This window comes from Volvox carteri, assembly GCF_000143455.1.
Source record: "Volvox carteri f. nagariensis unplaced genomic scaffold VOLCAscaffold_56, whole genome shotgun sequence".
In the NCBI taxonomy this organism is placed as follows: domain Eukaryota; kingdom Viridiplantae; phylum Chlorophyta; class Chlorophyceae; order Chlamydomonadales; family Volvocaceae; genus Volvox; species Volvox carteri.
The window spans coordinates 699,748-716,118 of NW_003307599.1; the positions used below are offsets into that span (position 1 = coordinate 699,748).

The following is a 16,371-nucleotide window of genomic DNA, read 5'->3' on the forward strand; positions in this document are numbered from 1 at the left end:
CTCCGCCACTGCCGCCACTGCCGCGGACGCCGCCGCCGCTGTGGCCATCGTACGCCGTCATCTCTGGCTTGGTCGAGCGAACCTCCAGAACACTGCACGACATCCACGCCGCGCCGCTGTACACCTGCGACGGCGTCGCCGTCGGGCAATCTGCCTTACCGCCCGACACCATGCAGTAGTACAGCGTGTCGCCCGCCGTCAGGCCGTGTTGGGCGCAACCGACCAGGGGCGTTACGATGGCGCCGCTACGGCCATCTGAGGTGCATCCGCAAGGATCCGCGGGTGCTACTGCCTCCGGTACGGCATCGGGGGAAGCTGTACGGCAGCCGCCGTCGTCGCCGGGAGCACTGCCATCGGGACACTGCTCTTGAGAGCCGGACTCATTGGGTTTGCAGCTGTACGGCAGAAGCGAACTGGCGAGATCGGTATCGTCCTGCGTGTACGATGTTCGAGTTGCGTTAGTACGTGTGTTGTATTTGGATATTATTGCCTGTTCGGGGGCTATGGCGGCTGTTAGGGTGTGTGCTGAGGTACACAGTACGTACAAATGACAGGTAAAGAAGGGATGTAGGGGGGAGGTTGGAAGGAAGGGAAACGGCGGGGGAGCACGTTGTAAGAACGCTGTAAGCATGTGCAAACGTGAAGAATGTGTGTTATCTTGTTGGTTTCTATTTTCCCCTTCCCTCCCTTCCCCCCCTTCCTCATAACCCCATCACCCAGCCACCCAACCAAATGGCCCACCGGGTTTTTGGAAATCTTCTGCGCCACCGCGGTGAGATCCACCCGCGATGGAGCTGTCGTACAGGTGTACTGCGAAGCTATGACAGATTGGATCTGTTCGGGGCTGGGGAATGTGGCGACTACCAAGGGAGATTGCCCGTTGGCCTGTACGCATCCAAACATACATACATACATACATATACAGAAGGAGTATATAGGAGTATGCTCCTACATACGGGTGATATGCTGCTACGCACATATGAAGAAAGTAGGTATCAAGGAACTTGGAAAAGATGGGTGTGAAGGTGGGTGGGAGGGGGTTCAAAGGGTGTTGATATGAGCCCAGAGTACCCCGAGTGCCAAGATCCCAAACCTTCCTATATCCAAAAAGCCCCACTCTTTATTGTCTTGTTGACGCTATTACACTATTACGTTATTACGTTATTATGTTATTACGCTTAATAACAATACAATGACAAAGAGCTCCAAAACACGCACTCACTGGCATCTGGCGATCAATCCAAGAGCGGTACTTGGTTAAGTCCGTGTACACCCCTGGAGTGCCCTGTTGGCCGCAGCCCCGGCCCCAGGACACAACCCCCAACAGCCAGTCTGTGTCGGAGCCACCGGGTGCTATCTCCGCTGCGGCGGGCGAGGTGGTGAACACGGAGGGAGGGGTGCCGATGGGCAACAGCAAAGGACCGCCCGAGTCGCCTTGGCATGCGTCGATTCCGCCCTGGACGCGGCCTGCATGTTGGGTGAGGTTGTTGTTGTTAGGAGGAGAAGAAAGAAGTTGGCAAATCAGGAAACGTAACGGACCCCGTGAGCCCCCCGGATGTGGAGAATGGGTTGGTATCACCGTGATGTGTGGGGTCTGTTGCTGTGGGAGTGTGGGCGTGCAGGCAGCGCGGAATGTATGTATGCATGTATGCCTGCCTGCCTGCATGTATGTATGTGTGTCGGTATGTCTGCCTGTGCGGGTTATCACCTCAGTGGAAAGGGTGAGAACTCGAGAGCACTCTTCTGAGTGGAGTTAAGTAGTGGTGCTGAAGGTGTTGACCGCAGCTGCAGCAGGGGAAGTACGGGGACCGCCCGGCTGTCCATAGCGATACGCCCAAAGGTAGACGGAGCTACATCCACGCGTCCTGCTGCCAACCACCTAACTGCCAACTACCAACCGCTGGCGCTACCTACCGACGCACAACTGGCGGGGTCCGACGAGGCCGTTGTAGGTCTTGTTGCAGTTCGGTATGCTTTGAGGATACACAACCGCTTCCTGCAACCGCCGCATTCGCAAACCGTCTCAACCGTCGTCATCATTAGCGACATAACCAGGATGCAGGAGCCGATGCAGGAGCGAGTGGGAGGTCAGTGAGAACATGGGCACGTGGGCAGCAGCAGCGAGCAGCACCAGCAGCAGAGCACGTCTAGGGACGGCACCGAGGAGAGGGGTGCTGACCTAGGTGCCAGGGGGCTTAGAGGAGGAGGGCTAGAGGAGGAGGGCTAGAGGAGGCGGGCTAGAGGAGGCGGGCTAGAGGAGGAGGGCTAGATGAGGAGGGCTAGAGGAGGCGGGCTAGATGAGGAGGGCTAGAGGAGGCGGGCTAGAGGAGGCGGGCTAGAGGAGGAGCGCTAGAGGAGGAGGGCTAGAGGAGGCGGGCTAGATGAGGAGGGCTAGAGGAGGCGGGCTAGAGGAGGCGGGCTAGAGGAGGAGGGCTAGAGGAGGCGGGCTAGAGGAGGCGGGCTAGAGGAGGCGGGCTAGAGGAGGAGGGCTAGAGGAGGCGGGCTAGATGAGGAGGGCTAGAGGAGGCGGGCTAGAGGAGGCGGGCTAGAGGAGGAGGGCTAGAGGAGGCGGGCTAGAGGAGGCGGGCTAGAGGAGGAGCGCTAGAGGAGGAGGGCTAGAGGAGGAGGGCTAGAGGGTTCAGGCACAGAAACGGAAGCAGAAGCAAGGGGGTAGTAAGGGTGGGTTTGTCCAGGCATCAGGGGCCACGGTATTTCCAACATCACCTCTTCTTTTTCGCCGTCTTCACCACTACCTACCCTGAGCGTCGACAAACACATGTGTTCTGTGCGTTCAGTCAATGTCAAAGTCAGGTACGGTACTCCATACCTATCATTTGCGCCCTCCGTTTAATGTTCAGTACTACGCACGCTTTCCATACAATAACGCGTACGGCAGGTCATAGATTTATTATCATGTTTCGTACCTGGAGGGTGTGGTAGTTGCCGGTTCCCTCCTGCTTGGCTCCGAAACCCACGACCGTTAAGGACGTGTGGCCGCGGAGCTTCAAGTTGCCTGAGTTCCAGCACGACAGCGCCACATACATACATACATACATACAGATAGACAGATAGACAGACAGCAGGGGGTTACATTCACACCAGGACGCCTATCCACTTGCTCAAGCAGGGGGAGACTGTCATTGCGCAGGTGGTGCAGTCATCCACCCCTCCACCTCTACACACCCCGATCAAACCCAAACCCACAAAACCCCCACTGACGCGTCTAAAACCCCCAGGGAGCACTCAAAACACAAATACACAAGCACATTCCACTACTACAAGTACTAACCCGATGCCACTCGAATGGTTGGTCTCGCGGTGGGCTCATCCAGGAAGCACAGCCCCAGGTCATCTCGGCCCTGTTTGAAAGACCAGCCGGGGTGTACGATACTGGTCACGCACCTGGTCCGCATGTGTACGGCAGTGTAGGCCGGGAGGGGGGAGGGGAGGTTATCAGGTTACGAAGGCAAAACCACAAACCACGGCGGGGTGGGGTTTGGGGAGAAGAGGCTGGTTGAGCGATGGGGGAGAGTGCCACTATGTGCCAGTCAGGAGAGCACTGTGTTTCAAATATAAAACAAAAAAGTACTTAGCAGTACTTCATGTGATCAGGGGGTATGGCAGCCATCCTGCCGCACGATAGCTCCATGCAGCATGACTCACCCGCCTGCTGCTGTGTCTAACTCAAGTTGAGGTACTCGTTTAACCTTTCTCAACCCAGCCCTGGCGCCACCTTCTCCGCCCCTTTGGTAAGTCACGGCAGGCCCCACCCTCACCCCAGCCCACCCGCCTGGCGACCCCCGGTCGGCTATCCGGAGTCTTCCAAAGCTGGTAGCCCGCTAATTACCTAGTGAGGCACTAAGTCGGTCAGCCTGTCGGTCTGATCTCACCAGACATCCTTCCACGGCCATGCGTGCGGCCATTGTGCCCCCCGTTGTGCCCTACCCTGCGGTATTCCCTCGGGTTCGATCCGGGGTTAGCCGGTATATACCTACTACATACGTATTAGGTTTGTAGCCACCCCGCACCCTTATCCCCATTTTTCCCAACCCACACCCTCCCAACACGGCCCGCCAATCCTCCCGCTCTTGCCCCTCCCACACACACCCGCACACCCCAGCGCCTCCCCTACACCGCCAGCCCCCCCAGCCCCCCCAGTACACCTACACCTACTTGCGCACGTCGTAGCCCTGGTCGTCTGAGTCATCCGTGTAGTACCGGCCGACATGCACCGGCGGGTACCTCAGCGACAGGTCGTTGCCGTTCTGGAGGCAGTGGGCGGCGGTCAGCACCAGGGAGGGCGCCACCAGGGAGCCCCCGCAGAAGTGGCGCCCGTTGGCGTCACGCAGCGACACGATGAAGCGGTACCTGCTTGGGGGCGTGCGTGGGTGCGTGCATGTTGTAGTAGTAGTATTAAAGTAGTAGTAGTAGTAGTAAAGTAGTATTAAAGTAGTAGTAGTAGTAGTAGTAGTAGTAGTAAAGTAGTAGTGTAGTAAAGTAGTAGTTGTAGTAATTGTTGTTGTTGTAGTAATTGTTGTTGTTGTAGTAGGTATTGCAGTGAGCCCCAGACCCCAAGAGAATACCCCAGAAGGATGTGCATGTGTTTGGGAGTATCGGTGTTGAGTGTGCGTGGTGTGAGTTCCTTCATATGGCTACAAGCGGCCATCGGCCATCACACATGCAACTCCTGTGCCTTCCGCTCAAAATGACAACACATTGGAGACATCTTGTATGTCTTGCATGTTGGAGGACATCGCTAGGCTTAGCTAGGCTTCATGGCGATGGCTCTTGCTCCTTTGGCCACCCACCCACCCACCCACCCAGCTCACTACACAGCGAGACTCTTCATGAGTCTGGAGCCCACTGTAACAACCACACACCCACACAGCGACTAGTGGTTTGGTTGGCACTGCCTGATCCACCTCCCAACCTGGCCTCCAATTCCTTTCCAGGTGCCTTTAGGGCCGTCGGAAATCGCATTTAGTTTTTCCCAACTGATGGCGACCGGTGGGCAGCATGATAGTGGCGTTGCTACTCCTTCCTTGCCTTCGTTTGCATTCAAAAAAAATTACATTTCTTTTACCAATATATGTGAGGTGCACTCTAATCCTAAACAGGTCCCTGCTAGGTACTGCGACCTGCATTATTATACCGGTTGTGATCGGCATTGCTGCCGCCCAAAATTCTGTACGACAATGGCGGTACGCTGCTTGGTGGATCCGCTGTCGCCGCCGCCGCCGCCAGCACCAGCTGCAACTGCTGCTGCTGCTGCCGCTGCGACTGCTGCCACTCACTGGTGCTGCTGGTGCTACTGCTGCTGCTACTGCTGCTACTGCTGCTGGTGCCCTTAGAGCCAGAGACGGCCCTGCGGGCGCACAGCGGAGCGAGGAGGCAGTGTGCAGGATGGAGGTGCGGTGCCGCGGTGCTCGTCTGTATCGGTATCGGTATGTCCGACATCAGCAGTAAGTGTATAGCAGTAGCAGTTGTGTCAGCGGCGGCGGCGGCGGCGGCGGCGGCTTGCAAACGGAGGTTTGGAACTGGCTGGTTTATATTTAGTTAGTTTGACATTTTGGGTAATTGAAAGCAACGGTTTGGTAGGTGTTTTAAATCACCCTGCAGTTTCATGTCTTGGGTTTTAGGGTTTTAGGGTTTTACCTCAAGGTAAACGAATGGTCATTGGTCAGTGAATGGTAGGTGACACGGCAGTAGCGTATGCGGCCATGAGAGGGAGGGCTCTTGACTTCTACGATCCCAACATCCTACATATGATTAGCCGATACGAATAATCACAACCAGGGAATTGTAACCAAAGAAAGGTGCCGAACAAGCACCTGACAATCAAATACGTCCCGTACGGCTGCACCGGCTGGTGTCGTACGGGTAACAGCAATAATAACAACAACAGCAGCAGCAGCAACAGCGGCAGGCATTGTTTCCAACGTCTAGGTGCGTTTCTGAAGCGAAGCAACGGAGGCGTAAGCCGGCGGCGGGATTCTTGTGGCTCTGACTGGTGCTGCGGCTCTGGAAGACTTTGGTTCCCCTAAAGGGGACAACCCTTTTGCTGCCCCTCGCCCAGATTGCTGTTGTCGCACCCCCTTGCCGCCTCTCCCGCCCACAGCAGTATTAGACACCACCCCAACGACCCTCCAAGTCAGCATGCTGGAACGCCAAGCACCTTCGTCCCGTTATGCTTTCGCTACCTCGCCACACCGCACCCTATTCGCCACTTGCGTTTGATTGACGTTTAACTGCCGCTGCTGGGGTTGTTAGATAGGATGAACAGTCAATTGGGCCTGTACGGCTAGCAACCGAATTGGTTGTAGGTTCCCCCCACAGTAAACTAACCCTTCCCAAGCACCGACGTACCCAAGCCCACCTACCTAACCCATCCACAAGCAGGTCTGGACCTCCAAGCGGACGACGTACGGTTATAAAACCCGCGCAGTCCCATTACGTGTGTATGTGTGTATGTATGTCTGGGGGGTTGTCCAGGCCCCGAACACAGGCCCTAACCCAACCAACTCTAGTCCTAACTGTAACCAACTAACTCACGTCTGACCTAGGCCCACCCACAAACCTGAAGTACGCACAAGCAACCACAAGCAGCCCTTCCCGCCAAAGCCATATCTCAGCCGTATCCCCCATCTTTGCAGGCATCTATTACGTCTGCAGTCACGCACTGATAACGCAACCTAACGCGAGCGAGCTCACCCGACAACCCGCAGCACCCGCAGCACTCAGGTACACCCACCCACCCACCCACCCACCCACCCACACCTACCGGTTCGTGTCGGCGTCCTGTCCCCCCAGCACTCTCCACCACCGACTTCCGCTGCCGCTGCCGCCAACACCACCGCCAAGGCCGCCGCCAAGCCCGCCGTTGCCCAGCAGGCCGCCGCCAACACCGCCGCCGAGCAAGCCGCCGCTGCCCAGACCGGTTGCTCCAGGGAGCGCGAGGGCGTCGCCGCCAGCTCCTCCCCCTCCTCCTCCGAGGTTGCTGGCCAAACCGTTAACCAGACCGTTGCCAAGTAAACCACCGCTGCTGCTGCTGCTGCTGCTGCTGCTCAGACCGGCGACGGCTCCAGGGAGCCCTCCACCCAGACCGCCGCCGACGCCGATACCGTTGACGATATCGTTACCGCCAACACCGATACCCGGAATGCTCGTCATCAGCGGCTGCAGTACTCCTGGCCAAAACCCAGATCCTATGGTGCTGCCGCTGCTGCTACTGCTTCTACTGTTATCGCCGCCGCCGGCGGAGGGGCTGGTGAAGATGCTACCGCCCCCGTCAGCTCCCACCATTGGTAGGGCCAGCTGCTGCTGCCGCTGCTGCTGCTGGATCGGAGGCTCCGTGTGAAGTTCTTGCTCCATCTGGCTTGGCTTCGGCTTGAGCTTGGGCACCGGCTTCGGCTGTCGTAGTCCCACCCGCGGTTCGCGCTCCTGCTGCTGCTGCGGCGGCGGCGGCGGTGGTTGCGTTTGCTGCAGCTCTTGGGTCCGCAGAAGCGTGAGGTCCTCCATGTCGATAGCAATAAGCCCGCCATCATCCTCACTCAGCGGACGACGACGGCCTTGCTCTGCCTTGCCGTACCTGTCGTACGTCAACGTCGTACTATGTCTGCCGTACTCCGCCGCCGCCGCTGCCGAGGCCGCTTGTGCGCCCTCAGTGGCAACGGACAGGATGACAATACTGGTCAAAATCCAAGCGGCCCAGCCGCTCGGTTCGCTGGGGCTTGTACGGCGACGTGTGCCGTACATCCTTCGAACCCAGGGTCGAATGCCGCAGGATGCTGAACGTAGCATCTTCTCTGGGGTTGGCGGTCGAACAGCAGCACGTGGACAGGGGGTTAGGATCAACTTTGATCTTCGCTGCGCGAGCTGCGAACTGCTGCGAACTGCTGCGAACTGCTGATTGGGTGGGCTTGCTGGGTGGTCACGCGGGTAGATCACTTGCGTGTTGCTGCTTGTGAAAGCCTTGCCGTATCCGCAGTAGTAGTAGCAGAAGCGGCAGCGATGGTAGCGGCTAGCTGTGTGGCTCGTCACGCTATATGACTTGACTTGCTCCAACTGGCAGAATCGGTTATCCAAAACAAATCCACTGAAAAAATGGACTCGGCGGACAAATTAGGGGCGGGTGATGCGCGCCAGGGAAAACTACGGCATTCGTAGCCAGGAGTGCCCAAAAGGGGCAGTAAGGCGCTGTATGGAGCAAAGCACGCGTTTCAAGGTGCTGACTGAAGTGTGAAGAATCTATCGGCCTTTCAATACCTTTTTTGGCACATGAGGTATGACATTTGAGGTTGGGTGTTGGTTGGTTGGTTGGTTGGTTAGTTCGTACGCAAACAAGGTGAGGGGTATGATGTGATTGAGGGGTAGGCGGCCGGGGGCGGCTGAATGGTGGGAGATGGTCGGTTCTTTTTGTGTTCGTACTCGTACATCGCCTGTCAGGATGGTCGCATCACCAGGCGTGGATATATAAGAACGGAGCTTCTTCTGTCACCTTTGCATGGCTTCGGTTGTTCTCGGCTCCCTTGGGAAAACGTATATATATAGTTTTAAGTAGTTGGGACGAACAGAATGACAAGGACAGATATTGACAGATGCGGTCAAGGATTAGCAAAGACATATGAGACATTGGCCTTACGGAGTTGTTTAAGGTGGATAGATAAGGACTATTGCGTTACTGTGAAAAATGGGCAGCGAGATGGCGTAACATTGTTTCCCATGAGCGGGTGAGGAGGGATACAAGCAAGTGTGACGTACCGATGCCCGTGCGTTCCCTCACGGTATAGGAGAGGCCTGCAAGGAGGTAAAAAATGATATATCTGAGGACATAATCAGGTCTGCTTATCTTATTTTGAATTGAACATCCGTCTGCTGAGACTGGTGTTGTTTCGCAAAATGGGGAGGGTAGGAATCTGGGGCCCATTCGACGATGCGAAGTCCAGTCTCACAAAACGCAGAATGAATACCTTTTTTGCAGGAAACCCCTAACGCGTTCACGGAGAACATAAAACAATGCAGCAGCCTTATAATTAAGCTGTATTGCATATTACGGATCGCCGGCACAGCTCCGGCACAGAAACCGCTGGATATAGCTCTTACCTAAACACTCATGTAATATTGCTTTTAAACAAACTCCACTGTGGGGTACACTTGCTTAATAATTATATTTGTCTCAACGGAGAGGAACGAAGAACGACCCACGTTCACGGGACAACAGGCTGCAATAAGCGCACTTGAACATAGGTCATGTAGTTTAAACTACTACATGTATCTTTGTGACAGACCCTACGGCCTTCGGCCTGTCGCCTTGACAGTGGTGTTGCTGCTGACAGTCGCCGAGGCCATCGTCGCGGTCCAACCAGGCGACTTACTCAAACATAGTGCAAGGACTATTCACAGCATCTCAAATAATGTCGGATCATTCGGCAGAGGCGCGTCAAATGCCGGCGGGCAGCCGTCATCAGGCGATGAAGGCCTTCAGGCCGCCTTCAATTACACCGCGCTCGAGTGCAGCCGATACGAAATCACCTACTCTCAAATTGAACGCGACCTGGAAATCCACCGCAAGCTGGGCGGCGTCTCGTTGGAATCCACGCGCTACTTTTCTGCTCGATACGGCGGCACCGCCATGCGCGGAGCCACTGTTGGGTGAGGCGGCACGCTAAATATTGAACATTGCCCACGCAAGCATGACCTGGACTCAGACAAGTCCAGGGGTATCTATCGAGTGAAATTGGTTAAGGGGGTTTTGTGGAAGGGGGGCAGTGAGGCCCGTGTAGCACTGCACTGCAGCACTAGACGGCAGGGTTCGCCGGGGCTGGTCTAGCAGCTCCCAATCCAACCAATACCCTAACTGTCCTAACTGTCTCTTAACTTCCAATCGCGAGTCCTCAGCTGCAACCCAGCCCTCTTTCCCTTGGGGACTTGGCATTGGGGGGAAGGGGTCATGGCGATAATGATGAACACGAAAGCGCTAAAGGGAAAACCTAATTGGCTCAGCTCTTCCCCAGCTTCCGCTCAGGGGGAGCGGAGGAAGGGAGATAACATAGGGGGGGGCCATAGGGTCCCTTGGGACAGTAAGAAGTCGCATGGGGTATCCTTTCCATAGGGCCACAGAGGTTGGTATTCTATGCATCGCTGTTGAAGGTATAGGGAGGAGCAGTCCAGCGCCTGATAATCGGGAGTCTGTGAACCTGTGAGCCTCAGGTTTGGAAAGGATGTTTTTTTGGAGGGGAGGGAAGGAGGGTTTCATGGGGAATATGGCACGTAAATGGCACGTGTGCACACCGTACCCTGTACGGCATGTAGCTCACGTCGTACGTCCCCCGCTCCCAAATCTCCATTTCCCCATCCATCTTCCTCTCTATCAGGTTTCAGCAGTTAGCCCGCCCGGTCCAACCTCGGTGGTCTGCCGTACTGTATGGAAAAAACATTAACTCCCACACACATACACACACACAAATCAAAACGCATATGGTTCCACACTTCAAATCCCCCACATCCGCCTTCCTGTTGACACTGCAAAATGCCACTCTGGAAACCCCATCACCAACCCTCTCCCCCGCTTCCTCTCTGTCACTTTCACTTTCATTTTTATTCTCTGCCGATTTTCCCAAATGCCACCGTTCCGCCATCCCCGCAGTTTCTTCGGCGGTCGTGCCTTCCTGTTGAGCCCCACAAACGCCTCAGATCTAGTAGGGGGTCTCGGCCATCACGGCCACCTCCATGTTGCCTATTTAAGAATGCTGCTGCACGTGGAAGGTTACTTCGGAACGGCCATACCTGATGTGGTGTTCGTGCTCACAACCTCAGACACACCCCGATATGTAGGTTAAGGGATTGGCCGGATGGAAATTTGGTTTTAGCAGGTTTTAGGTGGTTTTCTTGAGGGTTTTTGAAAGTGGGTTTTTAACCACCGCTCTCTGTCTTACGTATGACACCTTGGCAGCAGCGAGACTATGCGCGGCGATATCAGGGGGGGTTTTGGGGCCCTATGCTTGGCCTATGTTCGTCTCGGCTTGTTTGTCTATCTATCTATCTGTCTGTTTGTCCGTCTGGCTGCCCGTCTGGCTGCACCCCTTACTGCTTCATGACACAGTGCTTACGGCGAGAGCATGCCCCCCGCACCTCAAAGAGTTTGACACCTTACACATTCGCCGTACACCTTACACATTCGCCGTACCGGATAACGCAGGTCTCACCGCTGGTAGTTAACTCAAGCAGCCCGCGGTCCGAATGGCCAAAGTACGGCTCAGAGCTCGTACCAGGGCCGTACCCCGTGTGCGGCATCGGCAAGAGTGACTTTTTCCCTGACCTGCTGCTGGTTCCCAACTTCCATTTCCACATGAAGTGAGTTGCCTAAATAGGTTGCCTGGGGGAGTGAGGGTAAAATAAGGTAAAGGGATAAAGTAAGGCACGAACGGGGTTAAATGGCCGAGAACGTGGAGATTGAGGGTTGTAGGGATGGAGGGATAAAACGGCGGAAGGAAGAAAGAAGCTATATCCCTGACCAAAGGGACCACCAAAGGGAACAACTTTTGTGGGATTAATTTTTATACTAGTATTTAGTAGCCATAGCGTTTATTATTATAGATTGGAAGAGGAGTTTTATTATAGATTAGTAGCCCAGGAATAGAACCCAAAAGAAAACCCTGCACCGGTCCGAAAGACCTGAGAGATTTATAGGGAATTGGGGGAAAGACCTGGACAGGGTCCGCGGGACGAAAACCCCAAACCCATTTATTCCATCCATGATAATGTATGCCGTACTGTACAATTTACGACAGACTGTACGACAAGGCGCTCTTGTCCAACCTTCCCAAATTTGATGAGATGCCGTGGAAGGAGCGCAAGCCCGTACTGTTCGGCCGCTTCAGGTACGAAAGAGTGTACGGCATATGGCGTCAGCGCCCCGGTATTTTTTCACTACATATTTTCATTGGTGACGTTAGGGGGATTCTCTTGTTGGCTATGGTGATGATGGCGGCAGGGTGGCCGTGGGCGGTTTCGGAGGCACGCTAGTTTCGGAGCAGACCTCTTTCTAGCTGCTGGAAGCGGTTATGAGCGGTAATATTAGTAAACTAAAATTACACTAGACGCGTTTCGTTGGGCCTTACATAGAGCGTTGCCAGCAGCAGGCGCGTGGCTCAAGGGGACCTTAGGTTCTCTTAAGTTATATATGGGCTACGGGTCGCAGAGTTGGTGCGTCCATTTTTAATAATGCGCGATGTACGGCAGGTCAAGGCTATGCCTTGCATTGTACAGCATGCATCAATACACCTGCTGGAGAAAGAAGAAACCACCTAGCGTAGCAACCCACCCACCAACCTCGCCTTACCCCACCTCCCCTCACCCCGACATGGCGAATGAGAGAACGTACTCGTCACACTACTATACCACAACCTCGCAACCCACTTGCTCCTCGTCGTACCCTGTTCCCCATCCGCCCATCCGCCCGCCCGCGTGTATCCGTGTCCCTCCACCCGGGGGAAAACACACGCGCACATCCACGTCTGGCTCCGAAGCCATTACCGTACGAACCGTGTTTCAGAGGACATTTTCACGTACAAGGCCGGTCTTAACGGCCGCCGTATATGCTATAACGGTAATAAAACCTGCCCCATCCGAGACCATTTCATCACCAAGGTTGTACCCAAGGTATGTCGTACAAATAACTGCTCGTACGTGTCCCCCTGACACGTTCCCATTTCCTTACGCCTACGACCCTCTTGTGTGATGCTGCCCGGATCGCTCCCTTCCTCTTAGTATTTATACACACACATAGACACACACACACACACGCACACGCACACACATAGACACACACAGACACACACACGCACACACACAGACACACACGCACACACACACGCACACACACAGACACACACACAGACACACACACAGACACACACACAGACACACACACAGACACACACACAGACACACACACAGACACACACACACTTATGCGTGTGTCTTTGTGTGTAATGTCACAATGACGTTCAGGGCCCGGGTCGTCTGGATGTATCATTTGCCGGCCGCATACCGATGGAACGACACTCGCACTACAAGTACTTGCTTACTCTGGATGGACAAGGGTACGGAAGTACGGGTGTACGGGAGTCTGGTAGCGCGCGGAAGCGATAGCGGAAGTACGGGGATAGCAAAGGCTGACAGCTTTTGCCCTCAGGATTTTAGGATTTCTACTTCTGTTGTTACGTGCCGTGCTGGATGAGAACTGGGTCGATGCGTGGCTAGGTAAAGTGATGCAAGAGCTGTGCATGTGAGGAGGGGGTGTATCAATTATAATGAAGGTCCGCTAACCCCCCTCAAATTTGATAAATCCCCGGCTCCCACTCAGCAGTTTCGGATATTTGGTGTCGGCAGCAGCTCACTTCCCACTTTCTCACACGCACATGGTTTCCCCCCAACCAGAGCCTTTCCCCCCTCCACCCTTTTCAGCATATCCTCTCGCCTGGAGCAGCTCCTTCCCATGGGCAGTTTGGTGTTCAAGCAGACATCTGGCTACTACGCGTATTACTACAGGAGGTGACTGTGTGCGTGTGTGTATTTGCGCTGGAAGGGTTTTCACGTGCTTGAACCTCTACGTACGTACGTATGTATGTATGTGCATGCGTGTTTTGTGGCGTGGTCGCTTTTAAAAAAATTAGTTCATCCATTAAAGCGGTACGTGATCTGCTTTTTCATTAATCCCTCATGTTGCACCATCTGATTGCTCACTTCGTCACCTTCGGATGGCTGAAGCCTCCCACCAGCACTCTCCGTGTCTGCCGTCTGCCAAAAGCTCCGTGTCTGCCGTCTGCCAAAAACCCCTCTTGCCAGCCTTCTGAAACATCGGGTAAACATTATCGAGTTCTGGCGGGATCGTGACGGCGACGGTGACGGCGGCGGGGGCCCCGAGGACGTGTTCACGGAGCTGGACTGGGCGGCTGCGAACGACGAGGCTGCGGCTGCGATAGCGGCTGAGGGGCAACGCATTGCGGCCACCTACCTGACGGGGAATGGCAGGACGTGCTACTGGTACAGGTGGGCGGTGCCCATTGGGGGGGTTTGGGGTCCCGAGATGGATGGTGTCCGGGGAAATACCGGAGGCCTTGAAGATGAGGACTGTTGGGGCGTGTGTGTGTGGGGGGGGGGCGCATGTGCGTGCCGCATGCGGGAGAGAGTTTCCGGGTTTTAATAGGAGGAGGTAAAACTCTAACCGCCTCTAACTCTCGGGGGGCTTCGGCACGGAACCCAGTGGGACTGGTCCGAGGGATTGTGGCGGGTAGAGGACGTGGGGTTAGGACGAGGAGTGTGGAGGGAGGTCGTAGTCTGGCGTGTGTTAGGGGGGAGTGATTTGGGGGGAAAAGGAATTATGAATATTCGACGGTACGGCTGCGCATTATTTTGTGTACGTCAGTTTACTAATTGTCGTACTGCTATGTCGTGCCATTGCGTCGTACCGATGTATATGTGCGCCAGTGTGTGCTAACGAATGTTCTTCCGCATCGAAAACTGCACATGTGCATTTCCGTACTCCCTTTTTAATAGCTTGGGTGCCTGTTTGTATGTCCATGCGTACCTGCATTATTGCAGGCTGCTGCATGGACTCCGGAGCGTGTTGTCGTACACTCCCACCCTGTCCCAGTGGCCTAACGCCCAACCGCTAAGGCGGTTATTAGAGGAAGATCTTCCGGCAATCCCTGGAGGGAAAGAGCTGTACGACAGGCCGTGGGCGCCGTAAAAGAACTGCCCTGGAAAGGGCAGGGTGGTTGCGACGGACGGTACCGTACGGACCGTGATATGCACGTGTTTCGGTCCAAGGGTTTCGGAGCGAGAGGATTGTTGTTGCCAACAACTTGTTGGGCGGTCTTGAGGCCTTAGCACTTGCTAGCGCCAATCAGGGCTGAAGTAAGTTGGAGGCGGCCGCTGAAGAAGCGGCGAACTGTTAGCGAGCTTTCCGTTGTTCTGTCCACTTTTTCCTCCAAGGAATGATGTGCAAATGAGCCTAGCGCGAATAAGGACGCAGGGAAAGAGAGAGTCCAAAAGCTGCATATTTTAAATTTGAATGCAGTGAGGAGATTTCGTGTATGCGTGTTTCCTATTATGTCTGTATGTGTGCGTGTGTGCGTGCGTGCGTGCGGCGGAATGTGTGTGTGGTGTGTTTTGGTGGGGAAGAGGATGATGAGTTGGCATCTTCAGCCAGGAGCAGGGGGCGTAGACGTGGTGGCGACGGAACCCGCGATTGAGATGGCGGCAGGGAGGGCTATCGCAGGTGGTGGCCGCGGAATGCTGTACAGCGCCACAAGCGGGTTGAAGACGACGGCGAATTATTCAGAGATAGTGACAGCGCAGACGGATAAGAAGAGGGGGATACATACGTGAGGGAAGAGGGTAATGTGGGAGAGGGGAGAGAGAGTTGATGAAAGGAGAGAAAGAGAGAATGGATGGAACAGACCAGCGCGCGCACAGGCGGTTATTTTCTACTAACACGAGCATATCTTTTTTTCGTCACTGGGCTAATCTTATCTTGGCAAACAGCGGAATTGGTTCCGTCCAAGGTCGGCTCCTCAGTCCTGGAGGGCTCTATATCTATCTTTTTCGTTTTAAGTAAATTGTATGTCTGGAAGGCAGATGCCGGTAGACATATGGATTGCTTTTCTTCTTGTGTTGCAGCTATTTTGCGATGATTAGCTATAGCGAGGATGCGATTGTTACAGTGGACCCCGAACGGGTCGAGTGCAGCGCCCATAGGAACGCCTCCCGCACAACACTGTGGGCCTTATTCAAAAAGAACTCGGCCAGGCCGTACTAACTTCACTGGACACACGGCCTCAGTTAGTACGCTTAAACAAAAAATTGAGGCTCCGACGTGCGCCCTCAAACTTCGTCATTGTATATCGGTAAACGGCAAGCAACCATGTCTGCGTCATTGACATATAAGAAAGGGTGATTGTGAGGTACATGATCCCAATGTTTTGGCAAGTAATCCCGTGCCGCAAAAGCAGTTAAACGGGCCCAAAAGTCAGAGATAACCTCGTATGTAATGCGGTTAAGCGATGGCGTTGATATAGGCATGTTGGTCTGGAGACCTTCCTTAAACAACAAACGGCGACCGAGATTGAGTGAGCTGATGGCCGCGAGGCATACAACCTCCCATACACACGAACAAATCCAGGTTGGTGGAATGCCCAACCACAGGTTAGCCCGGTTGAAAAGGTCAGGGAACTCAAGTTCGTTTTGCAGAGCTTCACGAAGAGCCAACGCGACAGTACAATCCCAGAAATGATGCCGACGATCCCCACAAAGCATGCGTACACCACAGGGGCACATAGCAGCCGGGATACCTCTTTGACGTGCGCC

At 54.8% G+C, this 16,371-nt stretch overlaps 2 protein-coding genes across 2 annotated transcripts; one reads left to right on the forward strand and one right to left on the reverse strand.

Moving 5' to 3' along the window:
- Window positions 1-1,225: 1,225 nt before the first annotated feature.
- VOLCADRAFT_38311 (uncharacterized protein) lies at window positions 1,226-1,471 on the reverse strand (the record flags this gene model as incomplete). Its single annotated transcript, XM_002955988.1, has 1 exon — window positions 1,226-1,471. A coding segment is annotated over one exon (246 nt), but the record flags the coding sequence as incomplete, so codon positions are not given.
- Window positions 1,472-8,574: 7,103 nt separating this feature from the next.
- VOLCADRAFT_107032 (uncharacterized protein) lies at window positions 8,575-16,371 on the forward strand (the record flags this gene model as incomplete). The annotated part of the gene is made up of 8 exons (XM_002955931.1): window positions 8,575-8,729; window positions 9,286-9,651; window positions 10,646-10,829; window positions 11,198-11,352; window positions 11,790-11,879; window positions 13,468-13,554; window positions 13,849-14,052; window positions 15,685-16,371. The coding sequence occupies 8 exons, from the start codon at window positions 8,575-8,577 to the stop codon at window positions 15,821-15,823; spliced, it is 1,380 nt and encodes a 459-aa protein (XP_002955977.1). The 3' UTR covers window positions 15,824-16,371.